The sequence below is a fragment of the Megalobrama amblycephala genome, linkage group LG7, assembly GCF_018812025.1.
Source record: "Megalobrama amblycephala isolate DHTTF-2021 linkage group LG7, ASM1881202v1, whole genome shotgun sequence".
NCBI lineage: Eukaryota > Metazoa > Chordata > Actinopteri > Cypriniformes > Xenocyprididae > Megalobrama > Megalobrama amblycephala.
In genome coordinates, this window is record NC_063050.1 from 54,328,543 (window position 1) to 54,341,239 (window position 12,697).

The 12,697-nt window shown below is 37.8% G+C and overlaps 1 protein-coding gene across 8 annotated transcripts in view; it reads left to right on the forward strand.

The window, feature by feature from the left end:
- Positions 1–12,697, forward strand: part of LOC125272899 — a 36,959-nt gene that overhangs the window by 5,699 nt on the left and 18,563 nt on the right. Inside the window, exons 1-3 of one of the 8 annotated variants that reach the window (XM_048198074.1) lie at positions 833–1,461; positions 1,659–1,955; positions 2,302–2,556. The exons of 1 other annotated variant lie outside the window; for it this stretch is intronic. In XM_048198074.1, coding sequence (XP_048054031.1) covers positions 1,359–1,461; positions 1,659–1,955; positions 2,302–2,556 — 655 coding nt within the window. In that variant the 5' untranslated portion in view covers positions 833–1,358. Of the gene's footprint in view, positions 1–832; positions 1,462–1,658; positions 1,956–2,301; positions 2,557–12,697 lie in introns of those variants that run through there. 6 more of the 8 variants (XM_048198073.1, XM_048198072.1, XM_048198068.1 and 3 more) reach the window with 6 other exon arrangements.

Here is a 12,697-nt window from a genome sequence, read left to right on the forward strand (position 1 = left end):
ATGTTGGAATACTGCCCTGCGACCCAGTCTCTGAGGGGAGGGGATCAAGCTCTGCTCATTCATGGTTCCCTCAATGAACTGTAGCTCCCCATTGCCAGCAGCACTCATGCAGACCCAGACCATGACACTCCCACCACCATGCTTGACTGCAGGCAAGACACACTTGTCTTTGTACTCCTCACCTGTGGCGTGTTTAGGGTATTGGGGGTCCTAAGCAAATCTCCAGGAGGGGGCCCCGTGATCATGTTCCCGAGGGTTTATCAGCTGGCACATATAAAAGTGCAGGTTGCAACTATTTTTAACAATAATGGAAAGATGAGGCTTATCAGTATGTCACAATATCACCTGTTTGGACTCTGTTTCTGTTTTGCACATTTTCCTGCCAGTCTGTCATTCACAAGCTTGCAATTCGATTCAGTATCGGTTATTGGATATACTGTATTTCAGGTACAGTACATGGCAAATTTTCTCAAGAAAAACTAATGCTAAAAATATACATTAAAAATGAGCATTTTTCCCCTCAGAAATGACAGTGATTGACTGATGCTCATCATGAACCTTGTGACTCTTCAAATGTAAAGATCTTCTTGACACATTTTTCTGGTCATCGGCTCTAAATCTCAGATTTTACTGAATCATCTGGAGCTCTGAACCGTCTGTTGATCTTTGATCTTTCTGTCTGCTGCGCCGCACTGACTTTACAAACCTTTGCTTAGTTTTATCTTTTGGCTCGGAGACATTTTGTGTAATTTAGATATCAAGGTGATGAGTTTGTCTCCTGCCTCAGATCCAGCTGTTGTAAAACTTCGTGATGTGACTGTGGTTGGTTTGCTGTGAGACACTTTCTTTATATTAGGAAGTGGGTAATGGGTTAGTGACATTTTTCTCCTGGTTTTTGACTTGTAAAGGAAATAGAGATTTATGTTGATGTTGTTTAGCCTACTACATATAAGAACTAAATAAAAGATAATCTTTTCTTCCCATTACTGAAGTGTTGTCATTGTAATGCTGGAGCTGGAGAAAGCTGTCCTCCTTTTCTTCATAGCAACAAACAAGAGAATAATCAGTAACCTAGGAAATGGAAAAGAAGTGTTTGATGACTTCTATGATGGACATGAACTAAAAATGTTAATGTAAAATGTGTTAATACTTCTATTTAAAACAAAAAGTAATTCAGATGGAGATTGTTGTTTCTTTAATGGAGTATAAACATCAAAACTGTGTCCTACATCACAGATCAGAGTGAAAGACCAACTCAATGCCACACGTTTGTGGTTTCCGTTTTCGCACTTCCTCTGTATTCTCCATTCTTACACCTCGTCTCGTACGTGTAAAGACATTCTGAGGAAAATATATTGATGAAGAAAAGTGCATCAACGTGTACTTTGTCTACAAAAATGTCCCTTCGAAGCTTGTTGTTGGTCTCTATGGTTGTGTTCATCAGCACAGAAGCTGTTTCAGGTAGATCTACATGATGTTTATTACATTTTATTGAAGTTGGTGCAGCATCTATTTTTGTCGACCCTAAAGCTGTTTAGTTTTTAATGATATCATAGTGTATTGTAACCTAATTTACAAATATTAAATGACTGTAGTGAATGACAGAGACTTGCTTGTTGAATGTTGACTAACATACTCTCTCATATTTTATCCATCAGCTGTAGATGTGATGAAAGCAGTGGGTGATCAAGTTTCTTTTCGTCCAGACAAATTCATTCCTTCTGTCACCAGCATCATCTGGAAACACAGAAACACTGTTGGAACTGTTAACAAGGCGATTGAATGGGATGAAGGAGAAACTCTAATCCCGAATCTGAGATTCAAAGACATAACAACTGTTGATGAGAAGACTGGACAAATCACTATAACTAATCTAAAAGTCGAACATAGTGGAGTTTATACCATTGACATCAACAGTAAAGAGCAGCAACAGAGATTCAACTTGACTGTTATGGGTGAGTGAATATTGATTATATTGATTAATATTAATACTGTTAAAGCATCTTGTTGTTGTTGTTTTTTTTACTTAACATAGTATAGCTATACCTTGAAAAACCATGTAAATACCATGATATGTGGTAATCATTCAGTACCAGGTACAGTGTATATATATATATATCAGATCACACATTAAACGAAGTCCTGAATCTCTCATAAAGAGTAGGGGTGTAACCCACATGTCCTGTCTAAACTGTTTGTACAATGGTGCTTTTTTTGGACGTTAGTTTGTATTAAAATTGTATTAAATGCCATGGTATTACCATCTGATTTTTTTTCTTTTCTTTTCTTTTTCTTTCACAGAGCAGGTCCCCAAACCTGTAATAAAAACACAGAAGAGTGAAGATAACCCTGATGCTGTGAATTTAATATGTGAGTACAATGAAATGATCATCTGGAAGAATTCTGCTGGAGAAACACTGAAGGGTTCAAAACACGATCCGAAAGGAGAGACTTTAGTGGTCAAATATGAAGGAAACCTAAAAAACTTCTACACCTGTACACTGAAGAACGCAGTGAGTGAGGAGACCAGTGAGCCGCTCTATGAGAGAGATCTGGGTAAGAACGTGATTTACTTTACCTGCATCTGAATGTGATTGCATTAGAATTGAATAATAAAATATGAAAGCAAGATATTATATTAGAAGAGAGAACAAAAGCACAAACACATTTTACCAGCCAAACATTTCACAGAAAAAACATTGTTAGGTGTTTTCACAATTCATCTTGATGTTTAAAACCCTCAGTCGCTCTCCTCCATAAGGACTTATTTTCATGTTTCTTTGTTTTGAGAGACACTAAGCAATTTTAAATAAATTTAAAGAAGAGATGGAGCACAATCTCTGGCCTCCATCATCTGGCGCGGTCATTTTTGGTTGGTAGTAGGGCTGGATGATTATGGCCTAAAATCAAAACCTCGATTAATTGAACATTTGACCTTGATTACGATTAATGAACCATTATTTTGTTTCTTTTTTTTTGTTTCTTTTTTGGCTCTCACAGTTCACTGACAAGGTTTGTACTGTAAATATGATTGACTATTAAAGGTGGGATATATTTTCCTATTGAAAGAGTGATCTGACATCACAGCTCACTATCAGCAGTTATTTTATATGTTCGTAACATTTCTTACAGATTTCTGCTTGTTGTAAATCAGATAAATTACTTCAGTACAAGTGATTGAGTGTGTGAGTTAGTCATACCGTCTCTATTAAAGGGTTAGTTCACCCAAAAATGAAAATAATGTCATTTATTACTCACCCTTATGCTGTTCCACACCCGTAAGACCTTCGTTCATCTTTGGAACACAAATTAAGATATTTTTGATGAAATCGGATGTCTCAATGAGGCCTGCATAGCCAGCAATGACATTTCCTCTCTCAAGATCCGTTAATGTACTAAAAACATATTTAAATCAGTTCATGTGAGTACAGTGGTTCAATATTAATATTATAAAGCCACGAGAATATTTTTGGTGCGCCAAAAAAAAAATACGCAAATCATATGCAACCGGACTTAGAGATTTAACACCATGATTACGCCCCTTCGATTTCAAAACATTGCTTCAGGAAGCTTTGGAGCGTTATGAATCTTTTGTGTAACAAATCATGATTTGGCTAATAGCACCAAAGCTAACTCATGTGATTTGCCCCAGCCCCAGTTTTTTTTGGTGGTTTGACACGCGATCTGAATCATGATTCGATACACTGATTCATTTATGCTCCAAGGAAGGGAACTTCCTGAATCTGTGTTATGGGAATGTTTTGATGCATTTACTGTTCGGTCATCACTAAATAAGCTCTTCGGACCATAATGTTTTGGTTTTGTTCCTTTACAGACAGGAATTGAAGCGCATTAAGCCAAAGTCCACAGCGCTCTCGTGGCTTTATGCAATGCATGTTGCAAGGTTCTATTGAATGTACGGACTGGACGTTTTTAGCGGCACTTTGGATAAGAACTGTCATTTAACGGAATATAAAGTTTTTAGTGCATTAATGGATCTTGAGAGAGGAAATGTCAAAATTGCTGGCTATGCAGGCCTCACGGAGGATTACCCAACAATTAATATCTTAATTTGTGTTCTGAAGATGAACGAATGTCTTCAATGCAAGGTGTGGCTTTCACGGCATGAGGGACAGACAGTAATAAATGACATTATTTTAAAGAAATTTTTTGGTGAACGAACCCTTTAATTGTGAAGCTGTGGGTTGTAAATAGTTTCTAAGCTAGCTTTCCAGAAAATAAAAATATTCACAGGACAGCACTGACAACTAGTTTCATGCACTCTCTGTGTGCGCGATCTTCAACGTTTTGCGCAGTCTTAACTGTTTGTATTCCAGTGTTTGTGTCACTGACTATGCAGCTGCGCAATGAGCACGGTAAGTTCGAAATAATATACATCAACAATCGTCCCTTTAAAATCGCTTGAATGTCCAAACTGGCAAACCTTAAGTAGAAATACAACTGACAAAGTTTAGTGCCAACGGATCCCTGCCAGGGTGCTCAAAGCTTGTGCAATGGCCATCACCCTTCGGATTCCATGAAGGATGAGTCGAAATGTACAGCACTGATGGACCTCACTGATGAAAAATTCCACCATATTGATTACCATACTAATACCCCTCCGTTAAAGCCCAATCTTCTTGTTTTTTTGTTTGTTTTTACTTAACCCATAGTATACCTATACCTTGAAAAACCATGTAAATACTGCATGATATGTGATAATCATTCAGTATATATATTGGATCACACATTAAACGAAGTCCTGAATCTCTCATAAGCCAGGCGAGGGTGGAGGATGCTGTGTATGTCCCACGTGTCCTCCTTCTAAATTGTTAGTACTGGTAACTTTGATGCAGTTCTTTTTTGGACTAAGTTAGTTTGTATTAAATCCAGCGTCATCAGATGATTAAAAAATTACACCAACTCAATGTTGCACCTCAATACATCCATCTGATTCATAGTTTCTTTCAGCAGAGCGGGTCCCACAAACCTGTGATAAAAATAGGAGAAGTCACGTAAAGATAACCCTGATGCTGTGAATTTAATATGTGAGCTCCCCAAGTGAAACGATCCTTTCTGGAAGAATCTCCATACACTGGAGACTAACACTGTATTAGTCCTTCAACCATTACACCATCCGAACAGGAGAGACTTCTGACGATAGTGCAAATTATGAAGGCTCTCCTCAATCGATGGACACTACATTGCTACTTACCTGTACACAATGATCAGATTTCACACAGTGAGTGCAGGAGACCAAGTGAGCTCGCATCTCAATGTTGAGAAAGATCTGGGTAAGAACTGTGATTTACTTTGCACCTGTCTCAGTCAGATGTCCATCCATGGCAACATGATAGACAGGTTGAGATAATTCAAATATCTTGGACTCAACCCTGGATAATTAAGCTCACTTTTGAACCAGAGATATAACAGCACAATTCAGAAACTTTACCAGCCAACACATGTCTGCATGTTCTATGAAAAAACGTTGTTAGGTGTCCCTTTCACAATTGCCCCTCATCTTCTGATTACTGCTGTACACAACCCATCAGTCCAGCTCAATCCTTGCTATAACTGACTCTACTAGTTTTTATACTTTGTTTGTGAGTAACCAACATTAAGCAAACTGAATAAAGTAACATACATAGCTTCAAAGACGAGATGGAGCACCCAATACTCTGGCCTACACCCAATCATCTGGCAGAAGGTCATTTTGACAGAGCATTATAGTGGTCATGGTTGCCCAAAGGGCTGGATGATTAATGAGACCTAAGATCAAACCCTCTCGATTACCACTTTGAACATCTCCTGACCTCCGGATTACAGATTACATGACCCCGATTATGGAGAAGGCCCTCACAGTTTCACTGACAAGAGCTTTGTAGCGATCTGCATTTTCAATATGATTGACTAGGTTACAAAGGCTGGAACATCTACCTTTTTGTGCTTATTGAAAGTTGTTGATTTTGTGTACATAACAGCTTTTTTTTTTTTTTTTTTTAACGTTTCTGTACAGATTTACGTGCTCATTGTATGACAGTCTGTGATAAAGATAATTTCGTGTGTGAATTAGTCAATACCGTCTCTCTATCTAATTGTGAAGCTGTGGGTTGTAAATAGTTCCTTCAAAAGTAAAAAAAAAAAATTTGCTATAATAAGTTTTGAGTTTCTAAGCTACTTAAGTGATAAATCACAGGACAGCGCTGACAACTAGTTTCTGCGTTCCTCTCTGTGCGCGCGATCTTCACGTTTTGCGCAGCTACTGAAGTTCCACTTCGGAGTGAAAACAATCATGGCCGCCATATTGAAGGGTCGTTCCAAACCGAAGTGCTCAAAACTGAACACTTCAGAGGGCCCTTCAGAATGAAGGATTTCTAAATGTACAACTGATGGACACTGATGATTATATTGATTAATACTAATACTGTTAAAGCATCTTCTTGTTTTTTTTTAACTTAACATAGTATATGTTACATGTGCCCTGGGTCCGTGCTCTATTCTGATTATATGGACTCCATTTCCCACAATTCCCCACCTAGGAACTAATCACACACTCACGCCTGTTTCCCATCAGTAACACTTTATAAGTTGCACTCAAACACACACACATGGCCGAGTATTGTTTAGCCCTTTGTTTGCATTCTGTCTGTTCCTTGTCCTGCCTAGCCTTGCCTGTGTTTTTGATCCTGGACTAGGGCTGTGAATCTTTGGGTAGACAGCGAATCGATTCGATTCACGATTCATAGGTGTTTGATTCAATTCAAGAACGATTTTTGCCAATTCAGAATGATTCGATTCGAGACGATTCATATTAAAATTCGATGCGATGCGATTAATTAGATTCTGCAGTTTTATATGCATTCATTGGGTTATTGAAATGCTCCCCCCAATGTTTCTTAGTCAGGGTGAGAATTACACAGCGGCTTTCAGGAGGTCAGAGATTAAGGGCAAAAAACAACCTTTTGTCCATTGTTAATGTTAGTTCTTAATTATGTTTCATAACTTTAATAGCCTATAAAAATTGGCATTTGTAGAAATTTACATAAGCCAAAATTTAAAAGTATTGTTAGTTCATGTTAAAGGTTCTCTAAGCGATCCTGGGCGGAGTAACTTCCTGTTGACGTTCGAAGTGTTGTCAAACAAAACAGAGGCTAGCTAGACCCTCCCTCCTGCTCCTCCTCCCCCTCCCTCCGTGCTTCCTGAAACAGTCATGAACGCGCATTTAAAATCATTCTTGTCGGTTATTGGCTGGAGCATGTTTATTATGTTTCGTGGTCTGCACCAGGTAGTTTTTGTTGCTGTTTTTGGAGCTTGTGGCGACTACAGAGACCGCGTTTTTTTACAGTGTGTTCAGGGAACAGGCAGCTAGCGGATAGTGAGGAGATGTTTGCTGTATGTGACAAAAAATGTTTTGGCCTAAAAACGCTTGACATCACTTAGAGCACCTTTAACTATAGTGCAGGATAGTGTGAATGGCTACACAACCTTATTAAAGTGTTCCAGGTACAATAAACATACTAATGCTTACACGGACTACCCTAGAATATCATGCACTCTTCCAACTAATCCTAAACTAACTTTTCTTCACGGAATAGTAAGTATAACCCTCTTTGTCCTCTTTATATGGAACATTTCTCTTATGATGATTCTGAAAGAAAACGCTCTGGTTGTTTACTGTTGCTATAGTAACAAATGCAACTTTAATCAAAGACTATCGGCTTGTTAAGTCATGACGTAAGGAACGCCGTTTCCGGGTCCAAGCCTCGACTCGTTTCACTTGAGAATGCCATCGACGGCCGTTTATGAGTGCTTTTTATTCATAATAAACATCAAACATTTTAAAGAGTTAAACATTTTAAATAATTACAGTCTACACAACAGTCTCCGTGCTCACAGCGTCACAGACATTAATATTTTAACGATTTATAAAAGATGAATCATTGTCTGGCCATCTGGGATTTTGGTATGGAGATAAAGGTTATAATTATATATTTTTTGTACTATTACACCACATCGTGTGTGTATATTCGCACCATTTGTTGTTTTCTTGTGGTATGAGATAGAGCATTTGGACCCGGAAGCGCTGCCGCGTGACGTCAGACTTAACAACCGGATAGAATAACACAAGACGTGTCACTCGAATTGTTTTCAATGGGAGAAAGTGTAACGCGCAATATGGCGGAATAAGTCCCGCCTTCTAAATAAGAGCCAATCGCTGACTGGTAAAGTCATCGCGTCACTTCAGCGGCCGTTAGAATCATCGGTTTCTATAGAAACAGTCAGACTCGCGCCTCCAAAGAGACGCGCATTTAGGTCTGCGCATGCGCATTATTTTGATCCAGCCTGAAAAATAGTTTTTTTTTGTCATGATTGGAGCGTTTAGAAACTAAATTTATGAGCCGGTTGTTGTTAGATGTCATTGGTGATTTCAAATATGAAATTTAATCGTAAGGTTGGCGAACAGTTTTGGAGAATTTGATGTTTCCCCATTCAAAGAGATTGCATGATGCCCAGGATGCCCGAGAGGCGTTTCAAAGACGGCCGCCGAGTGAAATGGCTTGTCTCAAAGGGACTTTGCTTTAATGCACATCTGATTGATAGATAAACCACGCGCTCTTATTTCAATGTTGTTAATGTTGTAGTTATTTCAGCAGTTTCCTTCGTACATTGAGTTTAATGACATTAGGTTCATAAATTAATTTATCATTCATTGGAACTGTGCGTATGCATTTAGACACTTACATTGTGTGTTTGCTCCATCCGTGTAATAAAAGCAGGGTTTTACTTCAACTGCTCAGGTAATGTCAATATGACCCATTTCCGTAAAACTTGAGTATTTTATCTTATAGAAAATAACAGTGACGTTTCCACACAATGAAAGCGTTTCAACAGTAGTGACCATGCAGTGACTTGGCAGCTTTATCAATGGCTTGATCGGTTTGATTCAGGAATATTGCTGTCTCGATAGAGAGCTGTCATCTGCTCATGTGAATAGCAGTGGCCGTCCTGAGGAGAGCTCAAACGTGGGCTTCTCAAAAACGTGTCGATGAGTGCTATGGACGGAGCGCAAGCATAATCCAGTGAGAGGCGGTAAAGAGTGCAGCGCGTGTCTGTGAAGGAGAGCTGTGAGGGAGCGAATGACGGCGCACAACGTCTCCATCAATTCGCGCATGTAGTAATTTAATGTTTATATACTTTAAAGCACTGAATCGCTATAGAATCACGATTAATCTTAGCATTTTAAATCGATTATTGGCCGAAATTAAAGATTCAATTAAAAAAACATGTTTCAAGATCGTTGCATATGCATCGTCAGGATTTGTGATCGATGCATCGAGAAAACGAGTGAATCGTTACACCCCTACCCTGGACTGATTCCTTGTTTATGATTGTTTGCTGCCTGCCTTGACCTTTGCCTGTGTATTGGACTACTCTTTTGCCTTGCCTATCCTGTATCTGTTTGCTGGTGTTTGACCTGCTGCCTGTACGACTACGCTCTCCTGTAAATAAAGCCTGCACATGGATCTCCAACTCCATTGTCCCGTTCCCATACATTACAGTATAGCAAATAACTGTCAACTTTATAATCATTTTATATTGTTATATTTTTCAATGTTATTTATCAATAACTATTATTACACTAACATAAGTTACCACGGTTTTATAGTGTTTTAAACACAGTAGAACCGCACTGTTGGAGTATGTAATTACCATATATGGTAATCATTCAGTACCAGAATATATAGTATACTGAATGATTACCGTCACTGTATTGTGGCAGTACTATAGTACAGCGATGGTAACAGATATCAAACCAGGGTACTTTGATATAAACCATGGTGCTGAAGTAAGTACCATGGTACATGTCCAAAAACATGATGGAACAATGGTGGTTTTATATATTTTAATTTTTTTGTATGTTATGGTTTTATTAAAATATCATGGTATTACATTTGATACTGTTCTTGTAAATGTATTTATAAATTAGTTTTATAGTCATAATGTATTTTCTCCTTCATTAGCATCAATCAAAGGATGTGCCGTTGCAGCCGTCATTCCTTCGATCACTATGGTTATCATCATGCTTTTACTATAATTGATTTTAACGGTAAGACAACTATTGTGTTTTAAAGCATTTAAATGTGTTTCCTTTCTTTCATCTGTGATTATCATTTGCTCAAAACTCAAACACTCTAACCATTTATGAATAACATGAACTCATGAATCATTCACAATTCAAGGTCACTGTGCTGCTTGCTGTGGGAGATGAACTTATTTAATTTCTTTGTGAAAAATCATTATTATATGTTTTATAATGTAAATTAAACAATTCTTTTTTTTCCCCTCAGAAATAACAGCTGTGAGTGTATGATTGATGCTGCCACAGTTCATCTGGAGATCTAAACCGTCTGTGCCGTCATAACTTTGACTGTTTTTAAACTTTTGCTTTTTAACCTTTCTGGACAAGATGAAAATATCTTATTGGAACCAAACAGAGTGTTTTGCAGGCGTGTTGAATGATTGTGTATTAATAAATAGCTACTAAAAAGAAAAACATTTTACAATAAATTTTACACAAAATGTTCTGCTTCATTTTCTTTTGTGGTGGAGAGCAGAGAAGGCATTTTTTCTGTTTTGATTCAAATATCAGGGCAAAGAGATTTAAATGCCAACAGTGCAAATGTGACGAGTTTGATGCTGGACATGAACCAATAAAGTAGTTAACATTGAATGCAGTGTAAATCACTTTGAATAAAATGCGAATGCATCGTTAAGATTTCTTTTTGAAACAAAATTTCTAATTCAGAAGGAGATTTGTGCCATTAGTGAAGTATCAAAACATGCATATGAAAAAATATAGTTTAATCCATTTTAAATATGTCCATCACAGTTTATTTTGTATTATGCAATGACATATTTACAGTTTAAATAAATATAATATAAAAGATGTGAGCTACAACTGTAAATCAGTTATTCTAAAACAACACACCCCAAATATTCAATCCAAAATGAATAAATAAATAAATAAATAAAGCAGTTTATGCAGTGCACTTTTGTTATGCAGTGGATATTTTTCATGCACTATGTAGTGGTCGTGGTTGGTAGTCCTGCTGGAAACAGACACACACTTGAGCCAGACATTATCAAACATTTGCAATGAACGTACACAAGATGGCAGCAGTACTGTAAATGCTGAACCCAAAAAACACCAAACCGATGCAGAAGGACCTGCTGAATAAACTAATAACCTTTCATAATTTATTTCTCTTGCCATTGCTTGATAAGCTAATGTTGTATTGTCTGTGCATTATACCAGTGAAAACAACTCTGAACAACATGTCCTATCATGTGTGCCTGTGAAAGACGATCAGAGTAGGTATGGGGCGGAGTGACGCGTGTAGCCCCGCCCCATTCTACAGCCAGGTGTATTTGAGGAGATGCTGCATGTGTTCATTTTCTGTTTCATATAACCACTATTCTTACACCGTGTTTGCGTCTCTGAGCAAAATCTAGAAGAAAAGTGATTAAAAGTGTATTTTTTCTAACAAAAATTTCACTTCGAAGTTTGACGTTCGTCACCATCGTTGTGTTCATCACCACTGAAGCTGTTTCAGGTAAGATTTTAATGTTTAATTGAAAATAACACAGTGTTTGTTCTTTAGCAGCTGTTAATAATATAGTTTTGTAGTCTAAGTTATGAATGTCAAATGATTGCAGTGTATTTTAGGTACAGATTCAAGATAGTTTCTGTTTCTGCTTCAGGCCAGGGTATAAAAAACTATTTAACGGGACCATAATCGATAGACTTTACATGGTTCTCCAAGATACTTTCAAGAATATCATAGTACATGTGGTACAAACAGTGTAGTATTATAGTATTTTTAGTATGGTATTACCATCATTGTACCATGGTACTGTCACAAGGCTAGTGTAGTTTTTGATCATATTATCTTTCTTTATTAAAAAATGTATTTATTTAGCTTTTCATATTTTTTTTTGAGTCAGCCATTCTTTTATATATATATATATATATATATATATATATATATACACACACACACACACACACACACACACACACACACACTGAACAAAATTATAAACGGAACACTTTTGTTTTTTCCCCCATTTTTCATGAAGTCAAGATCTAAGACACAAAAGGCCTATTTCTCTCAAATATTATTCACAAATCTGTCTAAATCGGTGTTAGTGAGCACTTCTCCATTGCCGAGATAATCCATCCACAATAAAATAAAAGGCCACAAAAATGTGCAGTTTTATCACACAACACAATGCCATAGATGTCACATGTTTTGAGGGAGCGTGCAATTGTCATGCTGACTGCAGGAATGTCCACCAGAGCTGTTGCCCGTGAATTAAATGTTCATTTCTCTACCATAAGCCGTCTTCAAAGGTGTTTCAGAGAATTTGGCAGTACATCCAACCGGCCTCACAACCGCAGACCACATGTAACAATGGGAATTTACATGCCTGCCCACACCCCCGGCATCCGGGTATAAATAGGACCGGCATACTCACTTCCATTCATATTTTGCTGAGGAACCGAGACAGGGAACCCGGCCATTCAGTGGTGATTCAGGGCTATGGCAAGGGGACAAATCGTCTCCGTTCACTCCTTCAGGGAACAGGGGTTACAATGGTAACCTAGATGTTCACTTCTAACTTTTCATGACTG